Source organism: Mizuhopecten yessoensis, unplaced genomic scaffold (assembly GCF_002113885.1).
Source record: "Mizuhopecten yessoensis strain PY_sf001 unplaced genomic scaffold, ASM211388v2 scaffold6523, whole genome shotgun sequence".
NCBI lineage: Eukaryota > Metazoa > Mollusca > Bivalvia > Pectinida > Pectinidae > Mizuhopecten > Mizuhopecten yessoensis.
Window position 1 is genome coordinate 579,317 of NW_018406592.1, and position 12,692 is coordinate 592,008.

The 12,692-nt window shown below is 40.2% G+C and overlaps 2 protein-coding genes across 5 annotated transcripts in view; both read left to right on the forward strand.

Moving 5' to 3' along the window:
- The window catches only part of LOC110452284 (cAMP-responsive element modulator-like), a 16,937-nt gene extending 9,554 nt beyond the window's left edge, over positions 1-7,383 (forward strand). For all 4 annotated transcript variants that reach the window (XM_021500706.1, XM_021500705.1, XM_021500703.1 and 1 more), the window contains exons 5-7: positions 1,434-1,595; positions 1,874-2,018; positions 2,561-7,383. In XM_021500706.1, the coding sequence (XP_021356381.1) occupies positions 1,434-1,595; positions 1,874-2,018; positions 2,561-2,705 (452 nt within the window). In that variant the 3' untranslated portion in view covers positions 2,706-7,383. The remainder of the gene's footprint in view (positions 1-1,433; positions 1,596-1,873; positions 2,019-2,560) is intronic.
- A 2,200-nt stretch (positions 7,384-9,583) lies between these two features.
- LOC110452274 lies at positions 9,584-10,036 on the forward strand. Its single transcript, XM_021500675.1, has one exon. The coding sequence runs from the start codon at positions 9,584-9,586 to the stop codon at positions 10,034-10,036; it is 453 nt and encodes a 150-aa protein (XP_021356350.1).
- The last annotated feature ends 2,656 nt before the right edge of the window (positions 10,037-12,692 follow it).

Here is a 12,692-nt window from a genome sequence, read left to right on the forward strand (position 1 = left end):
GGAGTCATGCTCTGTATGTACTGTCTTCCTCTGTGATTTATTACAGTGTAAGATCTGTAAATAATGAATCGGGAGTCATGCTCTGTATGTACTGTCTTCCTCTGTGATTTATTACAGTGTAAGATCTGTAAATAATGAATCAGGAGTCATGCTCTGTATGTACTGTCTTCCTCTGTGATTTATTACAGTGTAAGATCTGTATGTACTGTCTTCCTCTGTGATTTATTACAGTGTAAGATCTGTAAATAATGAATCGGGAGTCATGCTCTGTATGTACTGTCTTCCTAGATGTGATTTATTACAGTGTAAGATCTGTAAATATTAGACTGATCACCTACATACTTCATATCTTGTTGTATTTTTAATGATAATAATATTTAGGGAATTTCTCAGGTCCTACACTGTAGTGTGTCATTTTAGAGGAACCCAATTTGATTTACAATAGAATTGCTGGGTTTGTTTATAATTGATATATTTAAAGACATTTGTATTTTGTGATTAAATGTTGAATTTTGGTTCACTAATAGGTACAATAATATATGAATATAACCATTTGTGGGTTAAGTATTATATATAGCTTACATCATCCGAGAGAAAATAAAATCCATTATCTGTGACTAAGCATGGGGGGTATATATATCATCCTGTCCATTCGTCTCTCCATGAACCTTGTAAGCACTTGTCCTCTTGAACCATAATTGGTTTTTTTTGTAACTTGACACAATAAAATGTGCATGAAAAAAGAAATTTGCAATTGGAATATTTTCCTGGAGTTGTAGCCCATGAAACTTTGATTTTATGCTCTAGAAACCTTGTAAACTTTATATGAAGGTTCCCCTAGCAAGCAAAGTCTGAATGATGCGGAGGTATGTCTTTGTGAGCTTTATTTCTGTAAAGAAATATATCGGACCCTTGCATAAGTCTAAAGTTGTGGTAACGTTTTTTATCCACTATGAGCTGATCAGTCAGTGATCAGCTGTGTTGTCATGTTGCACATTGTAACATTTACAGTACAATACTCCAATGTAAGATCTATGATTCTCAAATAAAAATTAAAATGTGAAACTAAGTAACTTCATCACATGTCTTACATGTACATGAAATACACTGCAGGTTCCAGAAGGGTTATACAGCTGCAAGAAAGAAAAAATCATAATGTTGCTTGTGAACATGTTCCTAAGCAATAAATACCATACATCCCTAGGAAATGAAAACAAAACATGTTGCTAGGATATTGAAATGTTTCTTCGACACAGACAAGAATGGACAGTTGCCTACTATTTAGATGGGTACATACTTTCAGGCCTGTCATATCAGGAAAATAGCAGGATCTTATAGGAAAAAATTAAGGAGATTACAATGTTTATATTGTTAGTTCCCCTTGCTCAGCACACATATAGATTGTTTCTGATATAAATGGTTCTCTGTTTCAGTGGTTCCCTCAGGAGCAATCCAGATAACATCTGATGGCACGTCAGTGGCGCAGGGTCTCCAGACACTGACTATGACCAACGCCAGTCCGACGACATCAGCTGCAACAGGCGCTACCATTGTACAGTATGCACAAGGACCGGATGGACAGTTTTACATACCAGGTATAGTACCAAAACATCTTATTTACACATTTCTAGGAATTCATCTACTAGTCTTTCAAAATGTAAGCATCGGTGGCCAGATTGAAAAATTCATGATTTTCAGTCACAAATTAATGGAGTATATAATTTTTCTGGGTTTATTGTAAAGTAGTTGTCTCGAGACATTTTATGGCTTAGGCATAGTAACACTTACAGTGTATCTTAAGAAGTATTCAAGCCCTGTTTTTAGAATGATTTACATGTACACATGGTAATTGGTTGATTCAATCATCTTTTAGGCACAGTACAAGCATACCAAATAGCGACATCTGGATCTCTACCACAGGGTGTTGTGATGGCTACGGCTGGAAGTCCAATGTCTAGTCCTACAAACATGGGAGAGGAGCAGTCGCGCAAACGTGAACTCCGACTTCTTAAAAACAGGTACACAGTGTTAATTACACCTTTCCATTGCAAACATTTGAAATGATTTCAGTTATCTTAGCCTTATTGTGCAAGTCAGTGTTAAAAGCAATGAACAAATCAAAATTTCAATATTTTATCATATTCCCACAATATTTACCTTTGCTGTGTGCTGTGGTGAGGTTTCCCAAGCAGTGATGGTTGGTTATCAAAGACACCAGGTTTTGAAAACTAACCAATAAGAGTTAGATAAACATGAAAATCAATCATCCTGAGTTTCGGGACATCAATTATTATGTCTTGAAAACCATATCTTGGGAACACATTATTCCTGCCATGAGCATGTACCCTAGGAATTATTATAACACTGTTTCACTGCAATTAATACCATAATATTAGGATGCTTTGGGCACCAGAAACCCAGATTTTGTTGTTAATTAAAGGTATTGGTGGTACAGAAAGAGTTAGTGTTATGTTAAAGAAAAGGAAAGAGTATGCCATATATTCCTATAGGAAAGTTTGACTTATGCTAACACTGATTGGAAATTTATTTATGTTTTCAGGGAAGCGGCTCGAGAGTGTAGGCGAAAGAAGAAAGATTATGTGAAGTGCTTGGAAAACAGAGTTGCTGTTCTTGAAAATCAGAACAAGACATTGATTGAGGAGTTGAAAGCGTTAAAAGAATTGTATTGTCAGAAGGAGGGATAGAGAAGGTCAACTGTGATACATGTCCATTATAATATTGTGTGGTTAATCCTGTAAGGGGACCACAGAGGCTATTACCGAGCTACGCAGGAAGGTTGAAATCCCAATGACCTTTAACCGGTGAGTGCTAGCCACATGGCACCCTGCTGGCCACGGGTACGCCATGTACATCTGTGTGCGATGTTGATCGTCTCATACACTGCGTCCTGACCACTACACCCACACTTGGTTGTTGAGGCAAGATTTCCGCTGGAAGTTTTCACAATGTCTGTTGTCGTAAAACTATAAAGTCGACGGATTGTCCAGATTTGTTGGAGAGAGTAATCTTGTGACTACAGCATAGAACTTTGATGGCTTATACTTAACGATTCCTGTTAACACTTGATGTCTTCGAAGAGGTTCTAAAATACATTATTTGATGTTTGTACTTCCGTCAGAAAGTAGGAGGAATCTGCTGACATATCCATATCATCTGCTTGAACTCCAAAATATGGATTCCAGAAAAAGAAAATGGTGTACAATTTATTAAAACATTTTACAAAATAAATTCATTCAAAAGTGGTAATATGAAGACATCAATTTGTTGTAACAAAGATTTAATATGTCGGCATTAAAAGTAATTTGAGAAAGGTGTACATGTTGATTTAATATTTTTAGAGCAGCACAATACTAAAGGTATCTATTTGATTACAATCTAAAAGTACAACTAGAAGGTAGGAACTATTGTGTGACAACAAAATACAAGACTACAGCTTTTATGACATACTTTTAGGGTGTACAATTAATTTATATATTATAGATCTGAAATTATGTATTTTGAATTTTATTACTTGTTACCGCACATGTTATCCATCTTAAAAATACATGTCCATTGTAATTCATTTGCTATTGATATTTATGAAAATGACAGGAACTTGATATCTCTATTGACACGTATAATGTACTTCGTCTAAATTTAACTGAAGTTAGGGTGCCTTATATGCTCCATGGCAAACCACTATCATGCATTAAGAATTGAGGGTCGTCTATTAGATGGTTATGAGTTGTTGGATGAGAGTGTTTTATGGTGAAGTTTACTTGTTGTATTCTTTGCTCTTCTGTTAAGTTTTGCAGACATTTTTTTATTGTAATCATTGTCTTTATACTCACATTGAATAGAGTAACACACAGGATTATCTTGTGTCGTCATATTTAACATTTTGTTTGATGTTTTATCATTATTAAAGTCTCGTACATGTGGTTTGATTTTGTGATACATTTTAATTTTGTTTCATATAAAGTGCACAGTGAAAGACAGTATGGATTCTTATAAAGAGCAAAACTCTACAAACTAAAATGCATGTATCATTAGGTTTGGAGTAATATCGATTCCTAGATTGGGTATGAGTGATTTTTTAATTGTCAGATGTGCAGTTGACAATTTGATTTCTTAAGGATAAAAATGGTCAACTCAACCTTGCAGTATAACCTAAAAATATGCTTATTTAATATAATGTAAAATAATTCCATTGGATAAAATGCTAACTTGGCAACTTTTAGTAAATAACGTATAAGTGAAAGACTTAGTGTTTGCAGTCAATTGTGTCAAGCTCTGTCTGTTCGTCCATATTTTGGTTTCAGCAGATGACTTGTTTAATATCACTCAATTTTGATGAAATTTAATAAGCATGTAAAATATATAAAGACGGAAGCTATGTCCAAAGTTAAGCAAAATCTGTGTATACTTAATTAACAATACTGCAATCTGATTGGTCGACAAATTTCTTCTGCACAATAACTTGTACAAATTTGCACCCAGATTCTGATGAAAGTCTATCAATATTTATTATTGTCGTTTTCGTTCTTGTATGCTCTAATGTTGTCTGCCAAGATGGTTCGGATGGTCAGGTGGTCCTTTTTTATTTTGACAATCTGTTATCACTGGCTCCCAGAATGTATTGGGGTGATCTTTCACAAATTTCATGTGCCGCTCTTTGTGCATGACTTATATTGAGGCTGATCAGAAGAACAAAATGAAATGGCAATCTTTGATTCTAACAGTTAAAGATTGTTATTGTTATTGTTATTTCTCAAAGAGTACTGAAGGGATCTTGCTAAAGGGGAGGGGGCTTATATCGTTGCCCATGTCCATCCAATCCTTTCATAGTCCTGTCCCGTCTCGTCCCATCTCAATTTAATGCAACTCTAGCAACTTCATTCTCGAACAGATCAAACATTCTCTGACAGATTTTAATCAAACTGGGTTTTTTACACAAATGTCAAGTATGAGCTTAACGTTATTTATAGGAAATCCTCAACCAATTCTGTGTCATCAGTCCACAAACTTTATTTCCTGATGGTTTTTGATGAAAGATTTATATAAATGTCACGTATGACAAAACCTTGGACACCTTTCTGTTTCAGGGTTTGAAGGCCAAGGTCACTGATGCTATATATAGAAGGTCATAAACTGATCCAATGTAATCACTCTAGCTGCTTCATTTCTTGACAGATTTTTTTATCAGAGTCTATACAGATTTCAGGTTTGAGAATACCTTGGATGAGTTTATGTTTCAAATGTTACAGCATGTTGCTATTTGTGAAAAAAGTTCTCCATTTTTTTCCATTTATCAACTTGAAGAATGATAATACCTGGAATACATACATATTTCAGGGTGCCAAAAATTCAATCAAAGTCGTTGCAACTATTTATTGAACATTATCAAACACTGAAACTTATTTCACATGATGGCGAGGGCATTCATATCTTGCAGACATTTTCCAGTTTATCACTGCTTCTCAGAAAGTACTTTGGCATTCTTTCTAAAATTTCATATACCGGCTTCCCTTTGGCCTGAGTTACATAACTTCTATATTATTTAACCTGGAAAAACCAGATTTGGTGTACAAGTACATCTTGTGATGGTAGAGTGTCAAGTACAAAAAATCAATCACTGACCTGTGGTTTGACCTTTGACTACAACCTTTGAAAAGTTTGTCTGGGACATATCTTTTATACTATTTCACTTGAAGGAACCAGATTTGGTGTATGCATCTTGGGATGGCAGAGTTTCAAGGGCAAAAAGTAGGTTACTGTGACCAATGGTTTGACCTTTGACCTCAACCTTTAAAAAAGTTTGTCGGGTGAATATCTACTATTTCACATGGAGTAAGCAGGTTTGGAATGCATGTACAGCTTGGGGAGGAAGGTCTAGTGCAAAAAAGTTGGTGACTCTGACCTATGGTTTAAGTTGTCCAGGACATATCATTTATACTATATCACTTTAAGTAACCAGACTTAGAATGCAGTTACATCTTGTAATTGTGGAGTGTCTAATACAGTGCTTTGATAACCTTTCTCTAGACTATTTCACCTGAAGTGACAGGATTTGATATGAATTTATGTCTTAGCTGGCAGAATATGGAGTTCAAGAAGTATGTCACTGTAACCCACATGTCCTGAGCTAGGTGTCACTGTAACCCACATGTCCTGAGCTAGGTGTACAGCCCTGCCTTGCAATACATTGTCTTGTTTTTCCATAGATAACTCAACTTCAAGTTAAAATAAAACCCAGCCTGTTTTAGCAACCATTTCCTTCCAAAAACAAGACCAGAAGAGGTTCTTCAGGGTTCTGACATTGACGACGACCGGAAGGAAAGAAAATCATACATTTGCACGTTTGTTCTTGAGAAGTTTAAACAGAATGTTTATTTCGAATTAAAAAAAAATCCAGAGAAAAAGCCTGCTTATTATGGCTTAAAAGTTTCTATATATGCCGAAATCTTAGGTTAAGTTTTGTTAATAGTTTTTCAATTTACTATAAATACAACATTCCACATTCTAAGAGGATGGTGATATTTGGTTCCAAAAAGGCAAGCTGTCAAACATTGTTGCTTGGCAGAAAGAATGGGAAAATAAATAAGTTTTGGAAAAAAAATCGCCTATTTATTTGGACAATTTTCATTATTCTTTGAATATATTGGCTTGTTCCCCGCAAACTCTTTTCCCGTCTGAACAAAACAATTATGCAGGGTATATGGTAATACGAATTCAGTATGAAATTTATGAAAATCCCAGAGGCCTATTTAACAAAATTATGCACATGTATAAAGATTGATAAACCACAATTAATGACAACAGTTTTAAGACTCTTACCTGTCAAGTTTGAATGACGTCAGGTGCAAATTTATATAAGTTTTAAGGATATTATCCAATACTAAAGAACACATTCTGGTGTGAAAGTATGTCAAGTTTTGTTTGAATTTCTAGCGGTACTATATAAATATGTTTTTGATTTTTTTTTAAAAAGACGCTTAACTTAGTTACGTGATTAAAACAATAAGAACCACACATTCATTCCTTTATATTTAGTAGCAAAATAAAGCATAATATGTTTTTTCTTTTCTTGAGTTGTATGAAGAATAAGGGTAAGTTGTTAATAGGTCAATGAAGGGAAACATTGAAGCTTTAAAAAATAACGGGTACATACATGTGGGTGTCCATTTCGAAGATGTCAAATAAATGTTGTATTTATTGCAGAATTAGTGATTCATTATAACTGCCTGGGGAGAGAGCTTTGTTTCCAACATAAATATCTAGATGCTTTATTTAATTTGGCTGTAAATGATCTGTGTATCATCCTACAGAACTATCATCAACATGTTTTTGATAAAATGTATTAAGTAAATTATTTCTTTGTCCTGTGGTTTGTTCAGCTTATTATGTCACCTAGGCCACAGGGCCAATAGGACCTATGCTGTGGCGGACAACCTGGTTCACAGGGCCAATAGGACCTATACTGTGGTAGACAACCTGGGCCAATAGGACCTATACTGTGGCAGACAACCTGGGCCACAGGGCCAATAGGACCTATGCTGTGGCGGACAAGCTGGTCCACAGGGCCAATAGGACCTATGCTGTGATGGACAACCTGGTCCACAGGGCCAATAGGACCTATGCTGTGGCGAACAACCTGGGCCACAGGGCCAATAGGACCTATACTGTGGCGGACATCCTGGTCCCCAGGGCCAATAGGACCTATGCTGTGACAGAGAACCTGGGCCACAGGCCCAATAGGACCTATGCTGTGATGGACAACCTGGTCCACAGGGCCAATAGGACCTATACTGTGGCGGACATCCTGGGCCACAGGGCCAATAGGACCTATGCTGTGACGGAGAACCTGGTCCACAGGGCCAATAGGCCCTATGCTGTGGCAGACAAGCTGCTCCACAGGGCCAATAGGACCTATGCTGTGGCGGACAAGCTGGTCCCCAGGGCCAATAGGACCTATGCTGTGACGGAGAACCTGGTCCACAGGGCCAATAGGCCCTATGCTGTGGCAGACAACCTGGTCCACAGAGCCAATAGGACCTATGCTGTGGCAGACAACCTGCTCCACAGGGCCAATAGGACCTATGCTGTGGCGGACAACCTGGTCCACAGCCTATGCTGTGGCGGACAACCTGGGCCACAGAGCCAATAGGACCTATGCTGTGGCAGACAACCTGCTCCACAGGGCCAATAGGACCTATGCTGTGATAGACAACCTGGGCCACAGGGCCAATAGGACCTATACTGTGGCGGACATCCTGGGCCACAGGGCCAATAGGACCTATGCTGTGGCAGACAACCTGCTCCACAGGGCCAATAGGACCTATGCTGTGGCGGACAACCTGGGCCACAGAGCCAGTAGGACCTATGCTGTGGCAGACAACCTGGTCCACAGGGCCAATAGGACCTATACTGTGGCGGACATCCTGGGCCACAGGGCCAATAGGACCTATGCTGTGGCAGACATACTGGTCCACAGAGCCAATAGCACCTATGCTGTGGCAGACAACCTGGTCCACAGAGCCAATAGGACCTATGCTGTGGCAGACAATCTGGTCCACAGGGCCAATAGGACACTATGCTGTGGCGGACAACCTGGTCCACAGGGCCAATAGGACCTATGCTGTGGCGGACAACCTGGGCCACAGGGCCAATAGGACCTATGCTGTGGCGGACAAGCTGGCCACAGGGCCAATAGGACCTATACTGTTGTAGACAACCTGGGCCAATAGGACCTATACTGTGGCAGACAACCTGGGTCACAAGGCCAATAGGACCTATGCTGTGGCGGACAAGCTGATCCACAGGGCCAATAGGACCTATGCTGTGATGGACAACCTGGTCCACAGGGCCAATAGGACCTCTGCTGTGGCGGACAACCTGGTCCACAGGGCAAATAGGACCTATGCTGTGGCGGACATCCTGGTCCACAGGGCCGATAGGACCTATGCTGTGGCAGACATCTTGGTCCACAGAGCCAATAGGACCTATGCTATGGCAGACATCCTGTTCCTTAGGGCCAATAGGACCTATGCTGTGGGGGACAACCTTGTCCTTAGGGCCAATAGGACCCATGCTGTGGCGGACAACCTGGTCCACATGGCCAATAGGACCTATGCTGTGGCGGACAAGCTGGTCAACAGGGCCAATAGGACCTATGCTGTGACGGAGAACCTTGGCCACAGGGCCAATAGGAACTATGCTGTGGCAGACATCCTGGTCCCCAGGGCCAATAGGACCTATGCTGTGATGAACAACCTGGTCCACAGGGCCAATAGGACCAATGCTGTGGCGGACAACCTGGGCCACAGGGCCAGTAGGACCTATGCTGTGGCGGACAACCTGGGCCACAGGGCCAGTAGGACCTATGCTGTGGCGGACAACCTGGGCCACAGGGCCAGTAGGACCTATGCTGTGGCGGACAATCTGGTCAACAGAGCCAATAGGACCTATGCTGTGGCGGCCAAGCTGGCCACAGGGCCAATAGGACCTATCCTGTTGTAGACAACCTGGGCCAATCGGACCTATACTGTGGCAGACAACCTGGGCCACAAGGCCAATAGGACCTATGCTGTGGCGTACAGCCTGGTCCACAGGGCCAATAGGACCTATGCTGTGGCGGACAACCTTGTCCTTAGGGCCAATAGGACCTATGCTGTGGCGGACAACCTGGTCCACAGGGCCAATAGGACCTATGCTGTGGCAGACATCCTGGTCCACAGAGCCAATAGGACCTATGCTGTGGCAGACATCCTGGTCCACAGAGCCAATAGCACCTATGCTGTGGCAGACATCCTGGTCCACAGGGCCAATAGAACCTATGCTGTGGCAGACAACCTGGTCCACAGGGCCAATAGGACCTATGCTGTGGCGGACAAGCTGGTCAACAGGGCCAATAGGACCTATGCTGTGGCGGACAACCTGGTCCACAGGGCCAATAGAACTCATGCTGTGGCGGACAACCAGACATTTTGTTGTATCGTACTATCTGTCCAGACTTCGTTTTCTACAAGATGTTTAAATTCTTATTTAGTTTTGACAAAAGTTGGTAACTATGTTCATTATTCAAACAATTTTACAGCTGTGACAAGTATGATTTTTGCACAATATTTGTCAAAAAAAATTGAAAACAGTAGTTGACTTCAAGTCTTTTCAAATTTTCCAAAATCATTGACAAAATAATATTATAAAAAAATGTATGGGGGGGGGGGGGATTATGGTATTTTGACTAAATTTGATCTGCAGCATCCTTTGGCCAAGGGGACTCAATTATGTATAGATGGTTGGTGACGCCATCTAGGGGCAGACGGGCAGGGCCCAATAGGGGAAATAGAGGTAAAACCTTTAAAATCCTTCTCCTACCGTAAGGATTTAGGGATTTTATCCTAATTAAGTCTGGAGCATCCTTAGACGAAGGAGACTCAATTTTGTATAAATGGTTGGTGTGCCCCCCCCCCCCTTGGGTCAGAGAGGCGGGGCCCAATAAGGGATATAGAGGAATGTCTTTAATATCCTTTTTTAGGTCAACTGAGCTTTGCTCAAGTGACCTATTCTGATCACTTTCCTTCCGTTGTTGTCCGTCGTGCGTCTGTGAACTTTTTACATTTCCAACTTCTTCTCAAGAACCAGTGGATTGAATTTTTTTCAAACTTGGTCAGAATCATCTTTGGTAGATGAAGCAACAAAATTGTAAAATTGGGATTCCTACCCCCACCCAAAGGGAAAATTAATCAATTTTTCAAAAATACTTCTCCAGACTCAGAGGTACTACAGTCATTTTCTCTCCATGGATGGAAAGATCATCAGGGGCTTTATTAAAATTGTAAATTTCAGGACGCCGCAGTTATCCATTCTCCCTTGTGGAGGGCATAAAGTTTACTATAGTTTATATAGGGAAACAACACTTTTGGGTATATTTCGACAATTTTCTGTAGGAAATTATTCCTACTTAGTGAGAATTATCCTTGGAGGAAGATGATTTTAAATTGTAAAATTGGGATTCCTACCCCAACCCTAGGGGCCAGGGCGGGGCCCCAAAGGGAAAATTAACCAATATTTCAAAAATCTTCTTCTCCAGACTCAAATTCTTATCCTTTGATGACATGGCAAGTATTGTATTTCACATGCTGATTTTCACATCACATCTAAACAATAAAATAAAGCTACCAGTACCTATGATATAACTCAGGTGACCACTAAGGTCCTTGGGCCTCTTGTTTTTCGTTGGAATGAAGGTATTTCGACCAATTTTGAACAGTAGCATCCTATTTGGAAGGGAAATCAATTTTGTATAAATGGTGGGTTCGAACCCCTGGGGGCAGAGGGTAGATATATTGACTATTTGGCACAGGTTTTTGTAACTAAACATTGTATTAATCCACCAGAATAGGTAGATATATATGTAGGACCAGTGTGAAGTTGGTTACTTCTGCAATATTGGGCTGGCTCAATGTTAGACCAGTGTGTAGTTGGGTTACTTATTCAATATTGAGCTGGCTCAATGTTGGACCAGTGTGTAGTTGGTTACTTATTCAATATTGGGCTGGCTCAATGTTGGACCAGTGTGTAGTTGGTTACTTACTCAATATCGAGCTGGCTCAATGTTTCAAAATTGGGCTGGCTCAATGTTAGGCCAGTGTGTAGTTGGTTACTTATTCAATATTGGGCTGGCTCAATGTTGGACCAGTGTGTAGTTGGTTTCTTATTCACTATTTAGCTGGCTCAATGTTTCAATATTTAGCTGGCTCAATGTTGGACCAGTGTGTAGTTGGTTACTTATTCAATATTGGACCAGTGTGTAGTTGGTTTCTTATTCAATATCTGGTTGGCTCAATGTTTCAATGTTTAGTTGGCCCAATGTTGGACCAGTGTGTAGTTGGTTACTTATTCAATATCGGGCTGGCTCAATGTTTCAATATTTAGCTGGCTCAATGTTGGACCAGTGTGTAGTTTGTTTCTTATTCAATATCGGGCTGGCTCAATGTTTCAATATTTGGCTGGCTCAATGTTAGACCAGTGTGTAGTTGGTTACTTATTCAATATTGGGCTGGCTCAATGTTGGACTAGTGTGTAGTTGGTTACTTATTCAATATCGGGCTGGCTCAATGTCGGACCAGTGTGTAGTTGGTTACTTATTTAATATTGGGCTAGCTCAATGTTTCAATATTTAGCTGGCTCAATGTTGGACCAGTGTGTAGTTGGTTACTTATTCAATATCGGGCTGGCTCAATGTTTCAATATTTGGCTGGCTCAATGTTAGACCAGTGTGTAGTTGGTTACTTATTCAATATTGGGCTGGCTCAATGTTGGACTAGTGTGTAGTTGGTTACTTATTCAATATCGGGCTGGCTCAATGTCGGACCAGTGTGTAGTTGGTTACTTATTTAATATTGGGCTAGCTCAATGTTTCAATATTTAGCTGGCTCAATGTTGGACCAGTGTGTAGTTGGTTACTTATTCAATATCGGGCTGGCTCAATGTTTCAATATTTGGCTGGCTCAATGTTAGACCAGTGTGTAGTTGGTTACTTATTCAATATTGGGCTGGCTCAATGTTGGACTAGTGTGTAGTTGGTTACTTATTCAATATCGGGCTGGCTCAATGTCGGACCAGTGTGTAGTTGGTTACTTATTTAATATTGGGCTAGCTCAATGTTTCAATATTTAGCTGGCTCAATG

Excerpts from the sequence above, each read along its gene's own strand:
- LOC110452274 (XM_021500675.1), top strand. The coding sequence starts at position 9,584 with ATGCTGTGGCGTACAGCCTGGTCCACAGGGCCAATAGGACCTATGCTG.